The sequence below is a fragment of the Callospermophilus lateralis genome, chromosome 5 (genome assembly GCF_048772815.1).
Source record: "Callospermophilus lateralis isolate mCalLat2 chromosome 5, mCalLat2.hap1, whole genome shotgun sequence".
NCBI classification, from domain to species: Eukaryota; Metazoa; Chordata; class Mammalia; order Rodentia; family Sciuridae; genus Callospermophilus; species Callospermophilus lateralis.
Window position 1 is genome coordinate 132871410 of NC_135309.1, and position 21449 is coordinate 132892858.

General features: G+C 32.2%; 1 protein-coding gene across 4 annotated transcripts in view; it reads right to left on the reverse strand.

Annotated features, from left to right (window-relative positions):
• Cdh18 (cadherin 18) overlaps nt 1–21449 on the reverse strand; it is a 302844-nt gene that overhangs the window by 13257 nt on the left and 268138 nt on the right. For all 4 annotated transcript variants that reach the window (XM_076856171.2, XM_076856174.2, XM_076856173.2 and 1 more), the window contains 2 exons: nt 18270–18391; nt 8429–8546 (listed from right to left, as the gene is read on the reverse strand). In XM_076856171.2, the coding sequence (XP_076712286.1) occupies nt 8429–8546; nt 18270–18391 (240 nt within the window). The remainder of the gene's footprint in view (nt 1–8428; nt 8547–18269; nt 18392–21449) is intronic.

Here is a 21449-nt window from a genome sequence, read left to right on the forward strand (position 1 = left end):
ACGTGGATTTTAACTTCCCAATAGTCAAGCCTCGAGTGTCTAATTTTCGATAAAGCACAGTACTACTCTGTCCAATGCATGTGAGTAAATGTAAGCAAGTGAAGAATCTGAGATTCGACTGGTAGAGAAAGGAGAGCCAGGGAGGAATGAAAGCACTGTGTCAGGCTCTCTTCTCTGACAGGAGATAAGTGACTCAGCAGGGAGTAGTAGCTGGCTCATCTATTAGAGGATGTGTGGTGCTTGATTTGTAAGGCAGGGTGAATTATGTGTGCACTATTTTGGTTAGGACAAAGAAAAATCTCTAAATGTTCTCTTAAAACCCTGTGGATAAAAACAGAATTTAAAATGGTCATTCTCTGTAGCAAAATTAAGTACATTACCACACCAGCTGTGAATTCTTGTTTGAAGGACAAGAATAAACTATGGGGATATAAACTGCTGCAGATCTGACAATGCTGAAATGTATGAAATGAACATTTTAAAAGCTACTAGGATTTCCAATGTGTGTCAACCTAAGTACCTGTATTTCAGAACTAATTCATAGTAGATTTTGAATGAAAGGACTTGAGAGCAAAGGTTTTTAACAGCTTCATAGTCAATATCAACATTGAAAATATGCTTTATCACAACTTCTGTGCGATGGAAATTTAAAGTTCTTCTAATAGCCCTAAATAGACTCCTCTCTCCCAAAACACAAACAAAAAACTTTTTGTTTTAGATTGCATTTAAATGTTTTGCTAAAAGTTATAAAGAAACATAATAGCCAATATATTTATTTTAGAAGCATAAATGTATTTTATTGCAAAGAAATGAAAAGTAATGAAGCAAAACCAAAAGCAAAATATTAGAAATATTGGAAGAAGGTTAAAAGGTCAAGGTGTGTTAAAGACTTTGGGAGATGGTGCAGTCTTTAGGGGAAGGACCAATTGGAAGGAAGTTAGACCACTGGATACTGAGCATTTGAAGAGTATATGGGACCCTGGTCCTTTCCTCTATCTCTTTGTTTACAAGCTGGTATTAGGCAAGCAACTTTGCTCCACCACACCTTCCATAATGTTCTTCCTCACTACAGGCCCAAAGCAAGGGGAACAAGCGAAATAGACTAAAACCTCTCAAATCATGAACCTTCAATGATTTTCTCAAGTATTTTGTCACCATGAGGGAAAACTGACTAGCACAGGCAGTCTACAAAATCTTGGTAAATATGATTGTAAATGATAATTTTCATAGCATTTTTATTGTTTTATTGAATTCATTTTAAAAGAATATGAATGTCTATTAAAATTGGAATATACGTATCCAATAAAAGAATTTAGGGACCAATACTAATAATATTTTTGGTAGCAAATCGTCAAAGAATTTTAAAGAATAAATTTGAAAGATAAATTAAGTATGAGTTGGAACCTTGTAAACAAAGAGAGATAGACATGTATACGTATTGTAATCTCTTTCTTTACAAAAATCTGTGATTTACAAAAGTACTCTTACAGTTAGAATTAAGCTTAAGACTTAAGTCAGACAAATCTTCTTGCATTAAATAAAGCCTAGTCCCTGAAGAGACAGCATGAAGATCATGAAACAGAATAGACATGCCATGGTAGAGTAATGATTTTATATTAGGGGATTAGGATATACATCACAAAATGCATGCACAAAGTATTCTAAGTACAGAATCCTGGTTTGAGCCAAAATTTTAAAAAATGTGAGATTTTATGGCCAAAGTTTATTTGCTATAGAGAATAAGAACAGGAAATCATATAATAGAATGTTTTGGTGCTAAAATGAAAATTTTACAATTCAAGGGAAGATAATAGCAGAAAAATACATTTGAATCAGAAAATATTTCATACTTTTATAGCTATAACTTTAAAATTAACTTCTAAACTTTGGTTGCTAATTTCAAATAAAATTGTGTCACTACCAATATAGTAAAGTAAAAATAAGGCCATTATTAAAGAAAAATATTTGCAATATACATTTTAAAGTATATAATGCTAAAATAATCCTTTACTTATTTGGTAATTCTCCAAATCCAATCATTAATATTTAATGATTTGTGAACAATACATTTCCAGATAAATATTGAAGATTTTTTTGCTTATCATGTTTTTTTTTTATTCACTACAATTTGGTACTAAAGCAACTAAGCAATGAATGACAATGTATCTATTGAGAGCACAGAATAGAGAGTGATGCATAACAATCTATTCTCAAGGGTGAATTAAAATTTCACCTGGCTTCTGCTTTGCTGAACTTCCCTGGATGTATTTTTCTCCCCAGTGTGACTGATGATGCCTCCCTCATCTTGGTACTCTCTTAAACTCTCCCCTAGTTGGAAACTGTACTCTGATTTACTCTGCCTGGAAGAATGGACTCTACCTTAAAAGTCTAATGATGCTTTCATCTTTTAAACTAAAAACTGGTAGTAATTGAAGTTACTGATATTCCACTGACTTCAAATGCAAGTTGCATTTCATGTCATCCTCACTTCTCTGACTAGATCACAAGCCCCTGGAAAGCAGGAGATATGTTTTCTAAGTCCCCACATTCTGCCAACTTAGATCACTGCTTTCTATGCTGGAAAAAGTAATATCACTTGAAAGATTAAGAAGTGCAAGGAAACCAATGTTAAAAGCTGACTACAGAATTTCTCTTAGTTGAATGACAATTTTCTCCAGGAAAGGCAAGGAGGAATGTTTGTAAAGAGCAGGTGGAGTGATTGGAATGGCCATGCTGAGCCCCAGGTGTGAACAGAGATGGAAGAGATAGGACTGCATGAGTATATGCTTAAAAAGCTTTTCATTTTTAATTAAATCAATAAATGAACAAGTTCCCATTGAAAATATTCACAGTGCATATAATATTTCTAAAAAGTACTATATAATCTATTTTTTATTACTATTGCTTTTATTTTGATTATGCTCTATTCATTATACTCAACTCATTGTTTCTGGCAGATGTTTAATAATCATGTATTGAATAATTCATACTTTGAATTTACCTTCAATATTTTAACATTCTTATTTTGTCTTATTTTAATTTGTCTGCAAAAAGTCCATATATTTTTTCCTAATTAAATTTTATGTTAATTTATACAGTTATATTCACTGATGCACAAAGTTTTTGTACACTCCCTTCATTAATTGTAAGGTGAGTGATATTTTAGATGGGAAGATAATTCTTTGATTTTAGTTTATTCTTTCAAATGTCACTAAATGGGCATTGACTCTTGTAATTTTAGAGTATTTTTACTACATTAAATCACTTTACAATTTTAAATTATTGTCTGGAAATTTGTAGAATTATTTTACATTTTGTTAAGTTAAAGGATTTCTCTGGGAGATATCTATATCATTTCAATCTTGAACCAAAATCTTCCTTCACTGAGGGTGTTTGTTTCTTCAAAAAATGCTTTTTCTATTTAATTTATCTGTATTGTTCATTTTATGACTACAGTATATCATGTGATACTAAATTCTCTGTAATTTCATCTATCTTTGCAAGAATAAAAATAACACTAATCATCATCCTCCTATCTCAATTTTACAAAGACAATGCTGAGTCATGGTAAAAGCCAGGGCTGGGACATGGTTGGCCTCATACTTAATTAGTAGAGATAGCAGAAAGACAAGCTGTTTGCAGAATCAACCTCTGAAATACTGTTCTGTGTTTCTTCTCCTTTTGTTCTTTCTGATCACTAATTCCACTTAAAGCAGGATCCATTTGAATTTTTTCACCCTACCAGGTTTGTAAATTGTTCATTGTCCATGTTTTCATGTGTCAGTGTGAACAATCTCATATTCATGTCTAATTAAGATTTTATTTTCCTTTCTAACACATATAATATGCTTTAATACATACTAATTTTCTGTCCTTCAACCTAATTCACCCCTTCCATGCTCTGTGATCTTTCACTTAGGTAAGTTGTTTAAACAAAGTTCCCAGGGATTTTCCTAATAAAATAAATGATGATGGTAAATTTAAACCAGACCTAAATATTTTCTTAAAATCCTCATGTCCTCTCTTCTTTGGAGATGACATTCAGAATACATTCATAGGCCAAGTTTATTTATCCAAACATATTATTCCAGTAAATATTTTAGAGGAAGAATCCATTCTTATGCTACAATTACTGTTATCTGGCATCCTGACCTATTATCTAAATTGAGCTGCTTGCTTATATTAATAACTAATGAGAGATTGGGGTTACCGTACTGAGACAGAAACTAGAAGAGCATTTGGAAGTTTCTTGGATCTGGAGCCAAATTGGAAACCAGTGAGTCTCATATCTGAATACAAGGCAGATTTTTTCCTAAAGCATATTTTTTAAAATTAAAAATTTAAGAAAAAAAAGTTTAGCTGAAACACTTTGAAGAAGAAAAAAAAAGTATAGTGTTATATCTTGCTGTTGAACAAACAACGGTAAAAGTTAGGGACCACAACAAGCACACTCTCAGTAAAGAGTCCTAGAGTGGCATGCTCCAGGAACAGGAACAAAGCAGGGATAAACTTCATCTAAACAGAACTGAAAATCATCCTTGACTCAGTTCAGACTCTGATTGGATAAAAGTGAAAATCCCTTCTATGCTTGCTTTTAAGAATAAACAATGAATATTCTCTACAGAAATACACAAGCATTTAAGCTTCTTCTAGTGCTAAGGCTTGGTCGTCTCTGCCCTAACATTCAGGTGTTGAAAACTTGGGCACCAGAGCAATAAAGTGTTGGGTGGTGATATTACCAGGAGGTAGGTGGATCCATTTCCCATGAGTAAATTAATTCCACAATAAAAGCAGCTTGTTGTGCGGGCCCTCTCTCTTCTGCCCTACTGCCATGTCAGGGACAGAATTCTTTCCCTATAGAGGATGAAATAATCAAGTCTAATCTCGGAAGCAGAGACTGCTCCCTAACCATACACCAGCCTCCACAATTTTGAGGAATAAATTTCTGTTCTCCATGATTAGCCAGTTTCAAGTAATTACTGCAAGTAATTAGACACATCAGAATGAAGTCTATATATCCAAGTTCTGTCTCCTCTCCACATTCACCCACCAAACACAGATATGCTAAAAGGATTAGAATAGTCTGACAATTGTTAAAATCACAAGAATAATGCATTAGACATAGGGAAAAAATGCAAAAGAAAAAAGTTCCCCAGTTTTTTGTAGATAAAAGTAAAAAAAAATAAAAAATAAAAATAAAAAAGACTATCTGGCTAAGCACTGACTATTTGGACTACATTTTTCTGAGTGCATATATTTTCTCTGGTAGGACTCCTGCATCTTTAAGTAGATCATTAGCTCCATGCTGGTGTTTCTACAAATATACTCCCAGCATATGTCACAGTGAGTAATAAAAACTAGGCCCAAAATAAAGAATTTTTTTTATAAACAAGATGGAACATTTAAGAAGACTTTTGTTCTGCAATGTTAAGATAAATTTGCAGGTTCCAAATTAATGAGGTAGAAAACATAAGGCAGGAAAGATCTAATGGGGAGAGAAAAGATCTAGAAAAACATAAAATGTTGTTTTTAATTTGGTTATTTTGCAAGTTGTTCTGGCTATTACACAATTATACAGGGAATACTGTCAGGGTTTACATGAATGAAGATCTTTTTAGTTGGTGTGAAGAAATTATCTACCTTATTGTTACTAGGCATAAATACTCTAAATGTCTGCCTCTGGAATTAGCATAGTATACATATATTAATAAGTTATAAATAAATAGATGCTTTTACAGAAGTTTCTAGTACGGATTAGTTCAATGATGTATTAATAATTGTGAAAGGTCTTATCTGAGATTTTTTTCAGACTTTCAAGCTAATAAATTAACCTACCATAATTTAAGGGGACTGGGGAAGACACATGCTCCTGGAGCAGAGATGAAAGAATTTTTCCTCATGTCCACATCAACAGCATAGACATTTGTTCATATAAATTTCCTAGCAATCTAGGGTGAAAATAGTGAGGTGCAAGAGTCCAGGAGCACCGTGTGCCCACAATGAGTTTGTATGCAAGCTAAAGAACCTTGAGCTTGGAAATCATAGATCATTTGTAATGAATTGCAAGCAAACATGCCCCAAACGTGTTTCAAAGAAGTCCTTATCCTCATTCAACTACAAAGTAAATAAAAATATCCTTTGTTCCTAAAAGGCATCCTCTACCTTTCAGGGCTATTTATTACGCAGATATTTTAGAAGCTCTAGTCTAGAACCAAAGGGTAATTAATGCTTTTGCTTGCAAGGCAGGAAAGGATGAATGCCAGGTTTTATAGTTTAGTGGTGTAATGTAAACTGTGAAAGTGACTACAGCCTGCCCCTTTCACCTCCTCTTAATTTTATGTCCACTTTCTGTAGCTGTTGACATCATGTGGAATTTTAATCCTGATCTACTCCCTTGTTTTTTCCCACCTTAGGACCTTGTGACTTCCAATCTCTTATCTAAAACTTTTAGCCATTGCCCTTGTTCTGATAAGTTTCACTCATCTTATTCCAGAACAGGCACATATTTTATCTGTTCTTACTGTGCCTCATGCTTATTCTCTGTACCCCAGTTCCAGGAGTATTGGATTTCTAATTTGAATATTTTACACTATTATTAATAATTGTCTTCTCTGTGAATAAACCATAATATTTTAATACATTTATATATCATTAATTCTTCTAAGGTGACTCTGTCAATATTTCTAATCATGAATAATCCATGTCACAACTGAGGCTCAAGAGGTTAAGCAGTTGAGCTTTTATAGTACAACCAAGACATTTTGCTGAAGCACATTTAAACTATGCATTAATACAATTTTTAAAGAGAATTGCTGTTTTTTTCTACTGAAGATAAATTGTTTATTATTTATAATTTATTGAACTCTCAAAAGCTATAAATATTTTTAAAATATTTTAAAACATCTTTATACAACTGTTGACAGGATCCTCTCAGTTGAAAAAGATTAACCAGTTTAAGCATTAATTTGCTTGAACAAAATAGTTGCTTAAGAAATCACACATATATCCTTTCAACAATGAGTGCATAGTTTGAAGGAATATGATTTCAGTCTACTAAGACAGAAAGTTAAATGCTACCTCCAATTATATAATTCTTTGGAATGCAGGAAAATCTGAATTTTTTTTAAAAAAATTCACATTTACGTACTAAACTTGTGTGGATTATAATATAGGATGTTCAGATGGAAGTAAATTTACAATGGTGACTTAAATGCAATTTATCCTATACAAATATATATCCTTATAAGCAGAGTAGACCATGAAGTTACTTAAAATGGGAGAGACAATGAAGATGTGTATTTCATATGAACCCTATGGGTGGATTCACATTGTAGTATAAACTCATGAGTAAAATTTAAAGACACTCAAGGGTAATGGCAAAAATGCTTTTGTAGAAGTGTACCAAAAGAAAATTAAATGTTGATTCCACAATTTATGTAACATTTTTCCTTCATGTCAATTTGAGGCAATTATTAAATCTCAATAGTACATGCAGATTAATATGATCAGTAGGTATGGTGGTGCATGCCTGCAATCCCAGAGACTGGGGATCCTAAGATAGAAGGATCACAAGTTGGAGACAAGCCTCAGCTATTTAGCAAGATCCTAAGCAACTTAGCAAGACTATGTCTTAAACTAACTAACTAAATAAGTACATATGTAAGTAAAAAAGTGCCCTTGGATTCAATCCCCAGCATGAAAAAAAAATCATGATAAAAGTTAATTTGGAGGACAATGTTGATGCTAATTAGAAAGGCACACAAACTGAATGGCTTATTATTTGTCTAGATTATGAGGAATCCACCAAATAAAATATCCAAATAATAATGAATCTTCTTAGTTACTAAATTATGGTATTTCTTCCTCCCCTCAATACAGAATATTAAACAAAAATGATTTTTAAAGTTTCCATAACACCTCACAATTATGCATATTTCCACCCATACTCTGGAAAATGTTCCTAATAACAAAAGGAAATATAATTTCCCCAGTATATATTTCCTGATAGCTTTGCTAATGCAGATAATTTCAAACATTGCATTTCCATTCATAACTGTCTCGAGAACATATTTTTCATTTTTTCTAATTTAAATATTTCTTACCTCCTAGCAGTTGCAGCAACTCACATAAACATTTTTGTCAGCTAAGATTTCTCTTAAAATTTGCCCAAGAGCATATTACTTGTGTATTTCTTGTTTAAAGGAATACTTCTGAATAAATTCAAAGAAAGCTATTTGTACATATGGTTCAATTTTAAATACAAGCTATTCACAGATCATAACACATTAACATCAACTCAACACTGAATGCTGATTTTCAAGCTGCTTGTGGGTATATAAGAATAAAGAAAAACTAATCAGGCATCTTCCATATTAATTCATAGCAAAAAAACACACAGAAAAAAATATATATATATATTTATGTTCACCTTCATTGTCCTTAAGGGTGAAGTTTGGGTTGATAGATAGGTGTTCATCGAGAAAGAAGTTAAACCTTGGTCCATTGGCAAAATCATCTTTATCTGTGGCACTGATGGTATGAATAACCTAAAGAAGAGAAGCATACTAAATAGTAAATTTAATTTGGCTTATTCCCTTGGTTTTAATTATGCCATATAATTTTAGTTGTTACAAGGATTTTTAAAGATTCTTTTTCCAAATCAATTGTTTACAGTTAAACTCATGAAAGCACCAATTACTTTTTTCTCCATTGAACTGGATTTTAGAGGGAAAAATTATTATAATTTATATTTATTTACAGAGTTTTTTTCCACCAGAATACAGATACTTTAAAATATTTGTTAACACTCATAATACCTTGGGGCCAATTAGATGTAAAGTTTTGTGTGAATGCCTCTTTAGGGAGATGTAAAGCATTGTTTGCACAAAATTAAACACCCCAGTGTTGATGTAGAACAGCCTCCTCAGTATATGTGGGTTTCTGTCAGTAATTACAAAAGCAGTGGATGCTTAATTTTTTTAAAGTATATATTGTGAGGCCTTTGAGATCTTGATCCAATTCCTGTACTTTATTGGTGAACAACCAGAGTCTCACAAATATCATGCTGTGTCCCAAATCTCTGAAATAGTGGCAGAGGCAAAATCAGAACCCTTGGTGATTTATCAAGAACCTCTCTTCTTTAGTGGTCAAGAGAAAACAAATCTAAAATCTGTATTCAGCGCACCTTAAGGAGAACACTAAATTAGAGTATATAAATTAATCATTTCTACTGGTACAAGATCAAAGCAAATTCTAGTAGCTGTGGCCATTGTAGTTTGAAAGAACAAATACCCAAGCAAATAAACAAAATGATATTTCTCTCCTTTAAAATTTTATATCCTAAACATTTATGTGTCTCCTTATTTTTTTTCCTGCCATGCATTAGACATATTAAAAACAAAGAGAAGAAAAAGAAAACTATAAGTTTGTATTTTATGCTTATAAAATGTATTATGTCAATTGCAAAATGTGATATTGTTTATAACAATATTTTATCCAATTTAAATATTTTACAGTAGAAATAATTCACCTAACATTGTCACTGTTGAAACCCAAATCTTCTCCACATATTGAGACAATTAGTTAGAAGAAGATGAAGGCATGAAAAAGTACTTCAGAAGAGTGATCGGGGGAGGGAAAACAGAAAAGGCATTTGTGCTCAGGAAATGACAGTCACCATGTGCTTCCAGATGTGGAAGGGATCACCTTCTTCCACATGTCCCAAGACTCACTCCTGCACATTTTGAAGCCGAAAACTTGTTGTTGATGGTGAACTTTCTTCTTCCATTTAAAGAGCAACTACTCTCTAGGTAGATCTTTTCCTATTTGTTTTGCCTCTGAGTAGGAGAATGTATGATGGGTAATCAGATACAATCTGACCATTTTCCTCAAGTGCACGAAAAGCTTCAAATAGAGTTCAGAGTGCCCTGCCAACTGAGAGCTGTACTTACATTCTCTGCACATCAGTTAATTGGTATATGATTGAAATAAAGACAAAATCAATTTGTCTAATTTGTTTTCAGAGTTAAATAAATACACTTATTTAAAGCAAACATAACTCTCTTACCCCATCCCCATGGCCCACAGTGGTACATACCAGTATACACATATACACACGCAGAAACACATAGCTTTCTCTCTGTTTTCCCTTGTTTCAAAAAGAAGCATCCTTCCATGCCCTACTCCTCATTCATTGTGCTTCCGCAACTTGCCGTCCTGTTTTCTCTATGACACATTATAGCATGAAGATGCATTTGCAAATTCACTTCTTATCCCAGAATAGATCTCAGAGATATTGATGGAGAACAAATAATTCAGAGGGAATGAGCTGTTTTACGTTTCTTGCTATCACATGTGTAGTATTGTTTCCTTTTCTTTTTTGTTTTTTTTAAATTTGTTTTAATTATTTACACATGAAAATACAATGATCTTGATATATCATACACTTGAATCACATGGGGTATAATTTCTCATTTTTCTGAGTGTACAGGTTGCAGAATCACATTGGTCATGCAGTCACGTATATACCCACAGCAATAATAATGTCTATTTTATTATGCTGTTCTTCCATTCCCTCCTTCCCCTCCTCTTCCCTCCCCTCCCATCACTTCTCTCTACCCAATATAATGTGACACAATTCTCTTTGTTTTCTTTTTCCTCACGTTGTCATACATGTATTCTGTGTAACGATGAGTGTCTCCTTCCATCTTCCATGCAATTCCCCTTCTCCCTCCCTTTCCCTCCCACCTCTCTTCTCTATCTAGAGGTAATCTTCTTCTCAGGCTCTTCCTCCCTACCCCATTTTGAGTCACCTCCCATATATCGGAGAAGACATTCAGCATTTGTTTTTTAGGGATTGGCTAACTTCACTTAGCATAATCTGCTCTAATGCCATCCAGTTCCCTGCAAATGCCATGATCTTGTTATTTTTTAGTGTTGAGTAATATTCCATTGTGTATATATGCCACATTTTTTTTTATCCATTCATCCATTGAAGGGCATCTAGGTTGGTTCCACAGTCTAGCTATTGTGAATTGTGCTGCTATAAACATTGATGTGGCTGTGTCCCTGTAGTATGCTGCTTTTAGGTCTTTGGTATTGTTTCCTTTTCTATTCATTAGTTTATAAATATTTAAATGTTTTCACAAATGTGAGATTATTCAATATGGTAGACTGATATAATTTATATTTCATTTTTAATATTGGGTTTTGTGTGTGTGTGTGTGTGTGTGTGTGTGTGTGTGATCTTTACCAAAGCATCCTTCCATTCTTATACAGATACATATAGACCATTCACATCTGAACATAATAGGGAGTGTGTTTAAAACAGATCTGTTCTCCTTGAGAAAAACATCCCCAGTGCCTTTAGCATAAGAAACAATGTTTCAATTACTACATTTTGCTTTAGAATATTCCATTCATCATTAATATTTGTAGAATGAATGGTCATATAAGCTAAATTTTTAAACTTAACATTTCTGCAAAATGTTTTCAAAAACCTGAAATGCTAGGTCTGCTTTTGTCCTGAATCCTGAGATATTCTCTTGGTATGAGATATCATATTCAACTTTTCTGTTTTATGAATTGCCTTCTTCATTTCATTAAGAAAGCAGGATTTGTGTTATTATTATTTCAGACTTTTTACAGAAAATGTACACGGAAAATTTGCATGTTTGTGATTTTAGAAGATTCAAACCTCTGAGAGTTACCTAGATAATTGCCAATTCTCTATGATCCAGGATCTTCTGTTACCAGAGTTGTAATTTATGCACATTGTGATACCTGTGCTCTCTGTAAAATTACTTGGTAACCTGAAATGCCTTAAAATTTCATATTTGATTTTCATTTCTTTGAACGTCACCCCAAAATTTCCTAATACATACTCATGATCTAATTAATACATATTATAATAATTTGATTATTTAGAATGGTATAACAGATGTAGAGTCACACATTTAGTCTACTTTTCAAAGTCAAAGAGGGAAAATCAAATTGATAGTTCAGATTTATAAATAATAAGCAGGAAATAAATTGATAATAATCTTAGTAAATGTGATTGTTTTTTAAAATTTATTTTCCACAATCCAATACTGTGAGAGTATTGTATTAGAAATAAAAATCAGTGTTATAAATTTAAGTACTATAATGTTCTGTTCTAGGGAATATACAATATTGTTTCTAAATTATTCAATGAGTTTGCTTTATAATATAATATTGAATAGATTCTGTATAAATTTATTAAATAAGAATATGAATTTCTGTGAGTTCAATGATCTCTTATTATACTTTATAAAAGCCTTATTTACCTGGCTTATTTTTTCATACAAAGTTACACAGTTGATAAAATTACATGTAAAGTAGCAGCAGTTATTATCATATAATAAAATGATTTTCATGTAATATTTTCAGAGCTTCTTTCTAATGAAAAATAAAAAAGAGCACAGATGAAACTTAACACATATATGAGAAAGGACACTCTTATTTAAGGTTTCTCACTTAGGCATATTTGGTATACCTAAAAGAAACATTCTACTTTAGGAATTGATTTCAAATTTCATGCACATGTGACATTATTTTTAATATTACTTCAGGAAAAGTGTTTAAAAGATTTTTTTTTTCCAGAATGGGAAAACACATTAACTCTGAGAACTATTATTTACTGTTTACATTGACATCTGAGTTGACCTGAAGTCTGTTATACGTGGTGGTAACTTTCATAAAAGGCCAATCTCTTTGCCATGGCAACACAGTGATGGATTAGATGTACACCATTCATAATAGAAATGTCTGCGACTCTGAAAGCCATTGTCAGAGAAAGAAGATTTGTTGTACAGTTGGGCAATGCAAACCCACTTTAAAATCTTATTTCAGAAATCATTGTTTAAACCGTTTCCTATTCCAACTCTGCATCAAAACACATGAAGTCAAAACACATTTCTTCCAAAAATGCTGTTAACATAAGGTTGAAGGAATCAAATTCTATAAAATTAAACATTAGAAAGATCCAGACCATTTTCTTCTGCAATGTGTTAATAACAAAGCTACATATATTGGTAATGATTTGTTTAAATATAGCTGTCACAAACAATATTTTAAAATGATTTTTTTACATCAAAGTACAACTTTATTTTGATGTAAAAAGTTAAAAATAATTGTTAAAGCAACAACACAAAGAACATAATTGTAGCCTGGATCGTGGTGTATGCCTATAATCGAGCAATTCTGGAGCCTGAGGGAGGACGATCGTAAGTTCCAGGCCAACCTCAGCAACTTAGTGGGTCCTAAGCAAATTAGTAAGACTTAGTCTCAAAATAAAAATAAAAATTATAAAAATAAAAAGTGCCCCTCTTGGGTTCAATTTCTAGCACACACACACACACACACACACACACACACACACAAAATTCTAATTATACTCACATGTGAACATTCTAGAATTTGAAGGGCAAAACTGGTGGCTAAAATAGTAACCACAAAATTTTATCAAAATATATTAGAATTTAGAGGTGCTAAGCATTGTGATAGCTCTCTTAAAACCAATAATAAATATCCAAAGAAAGAGGCAGAATAAGAATAGTGAAGAATTTCAAACAATGGTTTGTGAAATAACTACACCATGATCAATGAGTACTAACTAAGATAAGCAGGTTATGGCATAGTTCTTTCCCAAAATTATGATGGCTTTCATGTAATAATGTAACTTATATATTTTTTAAAAAATTGAAATTTATTTAGTCATAAACTCATAGAATTTTAGGTTTAGGGAAGCCCTAAAATTCTGACAATTGTCTTCAGTTTAGAGATGAAGAAAGCATTTTTCCTATGCTATATAAAATTCTCTCTGAAATGCCACATAGCTGAGGCCATCAACGTGAAGAGTAAAACAGAAGACTCAAGCTAGAGAGGTAACTTTGAGAAAGGACGTGTCCTAGAGATAATGACAAAGTGAACTTTCAGAGACAAAAGTAGCCAAGATGATGGGCCAACAAAGTCAGAATCACAGGCCAGAAAACTGAGCCCATAGTCTAAATTTGGAAACATTTGTTCAAATACACAGAAAAAAAGTAACAACTGAAAAACGAGGTAGGGCAAGATACCATTTGCTCAGATTTTCAGCAGTCTTCAATGGTGGCTATATACCAGCAAGCATTAGCTGCATCATGGTACAAGAACATACATGACACTGAAATGATCTTGGGGGAAAAACAGTTTATACATAGCTAAATATTTCAATAAGAAAAATGCCTAAGAACTCCTGATGTGAACATTAACGTATACTTGATTCTTTAAAAAAACAAACAAAAAAATATTTTTTAGTTGTAGGTGCACACAATAGTTTTATTTATTCTTATGTGGTGCTGAGGATCAAACCCAGTGCCTCACACATGCTAGGCAAGCACTTTACCTCTGATTCACAACCCCAGCCCCTATACTTGATTCTTTATATCATATTCAAAAAATTTAATCTACCGATTTTTAGATCTCTGACATACCAACCAATGAGATATTCATTAAGGGTAAGGACCTAAGCTTTCTTTTTTTTTTTTAATATTTCAACCTTTCTTAGTTTCTCTTACTTATACATAACATTAGGGTATGCTTTGACATAATTATACAAGCATGGAATGTAGCTTGCTCTAATTGGAGCAAAAGAGGAAGTACTGAGGATCTAAATTTAAAGGTTGATCTTCGTAAGGACTTATTGCATCTTGAAATGGTAGCATTTATTCTTAGCTGTTTTGTTTGTTAACATGCTATTAACTGATACATTATAGAAATTTATTTTCTAATTGTAGTTTAAAAATATAAGTAATATCTTCATTTTGATGCGGTACTCAACAATTGTGTCAATTTCACATAAAAAACCAAAACAGTATTTAGCAGCATTATCACTATTGTTGTTGCTTTTGTTATTATAAATAATGGGTGTTGAAATTTGTTAAATACTTTATAGTGACCTATTGAGCTTTGGTTTTCCACTGATTTTAAGTAACTATTTTTGGTTTATTTAATTTGTGTACATTTTATTTGAAATATTTATATATATGGTCATTGATGTAAAGTCAGATTGTATTTCAGCTTTTGATACTAAAATTATGCTTATGTTGTCATAAATTATGTTTATGACATCATAGATTATTTACATATTCATTAAAAATGAGTACAAAAATGTTTCCTTCCTTTTCTGATTTTTTGAAATGTTCATAAATTGCTATAATCATTGCCCCTAATCTTTTAGAGTAATTCATCCTGAGAAGAGTATTTATGTGTGGGTATAAAGGAAAAATATTGTAAATAAATGTTCTATATATACTTATGTAAACTGTGTTGTATGAACAAAAGTCTTCATTTATGTGGGTGAAATGCCTGAGGACGAAGTTGCTTGGCTGTGTGTCAATTTCAATGTTTTGTTTCCTAACAAACTGTCAAAATGTTTTCCAGAGAAGCAGAACCACTTTACACTTCCACCAGCAATGTATGAGTGATCTAATTTTTTTACATCTCACAGGCATTTGTTAAAGTTTAGCTCTTCTGAAAGGTGATGATCACTCATTGTGTCTTCAACTTATATTTACCTAATTACTAATGCTTTTTAACAACTTCTTACATTCTTATTGCCATATATCTTTTGTCAAATATCTGTTCATACATTTTCCCCACTTTCAAATTGTGTTATTAAATTGTAGCTGTTCAATTTTGAAAATATATTTTCATTGTCTAAATGCTAATTCTTAGACAGATACATTATTTTTAAATATTTTCTTCAACTCTGTAATGTGTCTTTTTATACTGGTAACAGGTTATTTCGCAAACTAAAATAACAACAATAACAATAATGAAGTCTAATTTACCAGTGTTGTCGTCTATCATACTGTTTGGTGTCAAATCTAAGATTATATTGGTCCTTAGGTCCTGGAGTTTTTCTCTAATTCTTTCTTCAATTGGTATTATGTTTTATTTTATCTCTGGATGTTTTTGATTTTCTGAGTTTCTATTGGAATAAACCTGGAACTTTTATCATTCTGGACAGCTTGCTTAGTTTGTTTGGTTTTCTGCAATGCTACTTGAGTGTTTGACTTGGTATTTTCCGTCTGTTTAGAAAACCTCCATACTGTTATCTCAGATATTGCTTCTGTCCCATCTTCTCTTTCTTACTTGACTCCAAGTATTGAATAATGGATGTTAAATGTTCATGTCCCATATATTGACTCTTATTTATATTTTCTTTGTTTTCCTTTCCATTCTTCAACAAGGATATTAAGTTTGACCTATTTTCTGTTTCATTTGTTTTCTCTTAAACTATGTCTAACTTGCTGTTATTATCAACAATTTTGGTATGATTTCAATTATTGTATTTGTAAGTTTAAACTTTTAATTTCAATATTTAGCATTTTTTTTCATTAATTGTATTTTTTTTCCAGTACTGCAGATTGAACACAGATATGTTCTGCCACTGAGCTATCTTTGTAGCCTTTTTTATTTTTTATATTGAAACAGGATCTCACTAAGTTTCTGAAACTAGCTTTGGACTTAAAATTCTCCTGCGTCAACCTCCCAAGTAATTGGAATTATAGGCATGTGCCAAAACACTGGGTATCATTAACCTTACTTTTATAATTCTCAACTTATTGAATTAAGGAAATCACAAATATCTGAGTTTCAGCCCCTCACAGGCAGCAAATTGATCAGACCCTGCAGAAGGAAAGCAAATGTCTAGCTCTAGCCAATCAAGAGATTTCTCTACCTATTTCGGTTTGACCTTTAAAAGTTTGCTGCTCAAGCTGCTGGTCAGAGGTCTCTGAAACGCTTCTGGTTCTGGGTGCTTCCTGATGTATGTATGTCTGTCTATCTGTTTGTGTGTCTACCTATTAATCTATCTATCTCCATCCTCAGGAAGTATTGATTACATAAGTAATGATCATTTTAACTGTTGATTGTTCTCCATGCACAAATATAAAAAGCAATACATTTTTGACTATATTTTCTTCAGTTTTAAAATGATTTAAAGTAATTTTGATGATATGCCCATTCTGATTTGCCAAGACAGTAACAAAATCTGTCTCTCTCAGATGATCTTAGAACCTTTCTACTTCTCTGGATTTTTCTGTGTCATATAGACTTTATGGTACCCACAACCAATGGGTTCCTCAATTCCTTTACCATAAAAGAGGATATAACCTGTCTTACTTTTGTCCAGAAAATATGCAACAATATGCAACAATATCAATGTATCTTTAGCTTATTACATTATAATACATGAGACATTTTGCTAGCAGATTAATCTAAGAAATTCCATTTACTTGCTTAATAAAGTAAGTGGCTATATTGTGGGAGTTTATATAGCAAGAAACCCTGGGTGGCATCTTAGGACTGTGAGAAGGCTTGAACAGCTAAGAAAAACCCTGAAACATAGGTATAAAACTGGAAAAAAAAAAAAAAACCTGAATACTGCCAATGACCACAGGAGTTTATATGGGATCCCCAAGTCTTGGATGAGAAAAAAGCCCTGCATGATATTTTAATTGCAATCCTGTGGGACCCTGTGAGGGCCAAACCAAGCCATACATAGGTGTCTGATCTACAGAAACTGTGAGGTTATAAATACCTTTTTGTTATAACCTGTGAATTCGGCAATTTTTTTTTTAATATAGCAGAGAAGAGGCATGCAAATTCCCTTTCTAGTCTCCCCCCATCTCTGTGTGCCACAGCTACACTAGCCTTCCTTCAGTGTCCCCACTCTTCAAATGAATGCCCCAGTAAGTCCAGCCCCATGTCCTACCTTCAAGTTTTCTTTTTTCACTGTCTACATCCTATTAGTGCATATTGACTCTTCACATTGTTCAACCTAAAACAACTTTTAATATTAACCTCATTCAATCATCCTATGTCACTCCTTTGGATCCTCTACAGTAGAGTAAGTAGCCTGTCCTCCCAGTACAGTCTCTAAGCTTCATTATGGCAGGGGAGTTCAATATTTCTTCCTCTATTAATGCAGAGCTGTACCTAAAGCACTCAATGTAATTTTATTGGCATGATGAATGGACTGTGCACAAATAAGTTCAGTGTTCTGAATTACAGGATGCAGAGAATATTTATTTTCAATGACTCTCCAAAAATCTATTTGGTACTTAAAATAAAGCTTTATAAAATTATCTGCACTAAGTACAAAAATTACACTGGGGGATTTGGGGATTATACCTATGAATAATATGAATAAAGCTGATTATTTTTCTTCCATTTAAATGATAGGAATGAAACAATTAACTTACCTGGCCCGGCTTAGAATTCTCACAGACAACAATATCATATTCCCTGGCAAGTTCGGGTGGATTGTCATTGACATCCAGAACTCTAATACCCACTGTGACATGGCTCAGCAAATCAGGATTGTCTGCAAAACACACAGGGATGTATTTAGTATTTCCATGCACACTTTGGAGGCTTGGTTTAAAACAAATCTCCTTAATACTGTGGCTTGTCACTAGCTCCATATGCTGTAGCAGGACTTTTGGCAAAAGACAACTTTATGAAGGCACTCTTTGCTAGAACTCATTAACTTACAGAAAAATGAAAAATGAACACAAAGTCATGACATGAATACTAAAATGATATTTTTTCATATCAAGGAAATTACATGTTATTCAGGAACTGGAGTGGGAGAAAGTTGTCAGAACTCATTGCATGCTGTCAGAGTCTAAGGGATGAACAATTGGTTTCATCATTAATCTAAGAAAAGCACAGCAGTTGTTAAAAAAATCACAATCTTTAAAAAGTTCAAGTTCTCACTCTAAATAAACTCAGAGAAATGGAAAGTTCTTTACACAAATGATAATTTACTTTTTATAGGGGAATATACATAATGTTAAGTTACAGGAAAAAATAAAGAACACTTCAAATCAGATTTTAGCATGAAATCTACATATAACACAGGTAAACTTCAAAATATTATCTCCAAATACTTCTAAATATGTCTTAATCTTAGCCTTCTCCTTTTTCAGTGAGCATATTAATTCTATGGTCTAAGGGAAAAGATAAATGTTGGTTTTATTTTTACATGTCAAATCTAGAGATTTAGAATTAATTATAGAAAATTTGAATATATCTCTCAATAACTTGCACTCTATTTCTTTTTTGATGACTAATATTTCTATCATATTCTAAAAATAATACAAAATCAAAATTATAACAAAGAAGTAATACATTAAGAAGATCAGTATAAAGACATGAATTTGAGAAATTCATCAAAGCACAAATGAGAAGCTGAAAACTAACAATATCAGGAAAAAGTGACATATAAATACTTATACAGAAGATGTTAATAATAGTAAAAAATTCCACAGAGAAATCTAAAAGAAATAGATAATATAAATAATACCTATAGAAAATAAATTTTAGAGTGAAAATTTTTCCACAGAGAAAAAATGTTAACTGGATGGTTTTACCTAAAATCAAAGCAAAAACTAATGTCAGACTTGTCCACAGAGAAAAGGGAAGTATTCCACAACTTGCTATCAGTATCTTGTAAAACTCTGATACTAATACTGGGTATTTCTACTAATAAGAGATATATCAACAGATTAAAAGAACTAACAGTAAGTCAACTGCACTGATGTATTAAAAACATCTATCTGGATCCTTTTAGTTCTAAGAATACTTATGTAATTCAACAATAATAAAAAAGAGGGAAATAGAGAAGAAAAGTAGGAAATTTTTAATACATAAAAATTATACATTAATTTAATGGTTTGGAGTAGTAAAAAATGTGTGTACATAACTACTCAACAACAGTTACAAAAATCAAGAAATGAAATGTAATATCCATAAGTCTAAACACAAACAACGAAATACAGCTTATATTACTCTTAATGGGGCAAAACTACAAGAATTAATTAAGAGCAGCTGAAGTAATTCAAGAATAAAGCTAATAAAATATGTAAAATATCTATATGTGTAACATTTTACTTAGTTTCATTAAAGAAGATCTAAAAAAGTCATTCATGGTTGTAGCTCAGTGGTAGTGAGCTGACCTAGTATGTGTGAGGCACTGGGTTCGATCCTCAGCACCATATAAAAATAAATGTAAAAAATAAGGTATTGCATCCACCAACAACTAAAATTATTAAAAATGTTAAGAGATATAATATGTCTCTTGTTTAAAAGACAAAATACCATATGTTCAGACCAACTATCCAGATGCATATGTACATTCAATGTAATATAGTACAAATTCAATGAGAATTGTCCATAGGAATTGATAAATGATTCTAAGATTTATACACACTGAGGCCATTTAGACTCATAGAAGAGCAGCGTGATGAAAGCTTGTTCTGTGTTCTGCCAATGTGCCATATGATATTAGAACATAAGGCACTCTCACCATATCCAATGGATAGAAAAACAGAAACCTAATACAAAGTCCAGACACACTGCAAATGGAAATGTAGGAATAAAAAATGAGGGCACTACATAAAATGGCAGGGGGAGAATAAGTTTATCAGGAGGTTTTTTCATACAACTTGTTATCATCATAATAATAGTAACAAAATAATGAAGTGTAGCTTATTTTACACATGCAAAAATAAAACACATTTTGACAACTTTATTTAAAAAATGCATATTTCAGGAAAACAACAGTATTAATACATGACATTATATAACATGAAAGATTTCAAAGCACAAAATGCACTAATCATGAAAAAGCGTTGATAGATTATATTAAAATGTGACCTTGGGCTGAGGCTGTAGCTCAGTGGTAGAGTGCCTGCCTTACACATGTGAGACACTGGGCTGGATCCTCAGCACCACATAAAAATAAATAAATAAATAAATATATTATTTTCTTAAAAAGTGACCTTCTTTTTTTAAAATTTTTTTTTTAGAGAGGAGAGAGAGAGAGAGAGAGAGAGAGAGAGAGAGAGAGAGAGAGAGAATTTTTTTAATATTTATTTTTTAGTTTTGGGCGGACACAACATCTTTGTTTGTACGTGGTACTGAGAATCTAACCCGGGACGCACGCATGCCAGGCGAGAGCGCTACCACTTGAGCCACATCCCCAGCCCGACCTTCTTTTTTCAATTCCTCCAAATCACCATATAATAACATAAAGAAAGTCACAAAATGGTTGATGATATTTGTAGCACATGAGTAACAAAGAATTTGCATTTATAATATAAAAAAAATAGTGTAACAAGAAGAACAAAGTGTCAGCCCAGTGTAAACAGGGGCAAAAATTAATTACATTGAACAGAAGAGTAATATGAATAACAAACACAGAAAAATTTCCCAGTCTCATTACCATTTAAAGAAATATGGCTTAATTAAAGTAAATTAACTTTTAACTTTGCATTTTGACACAATATTATAAATTTTAACAAAACTTGTACAAAGGTATGATTGAATATGAATCAATGAGACAATCTATAAAATTTACCCTTAAGAGTAACTAGTGT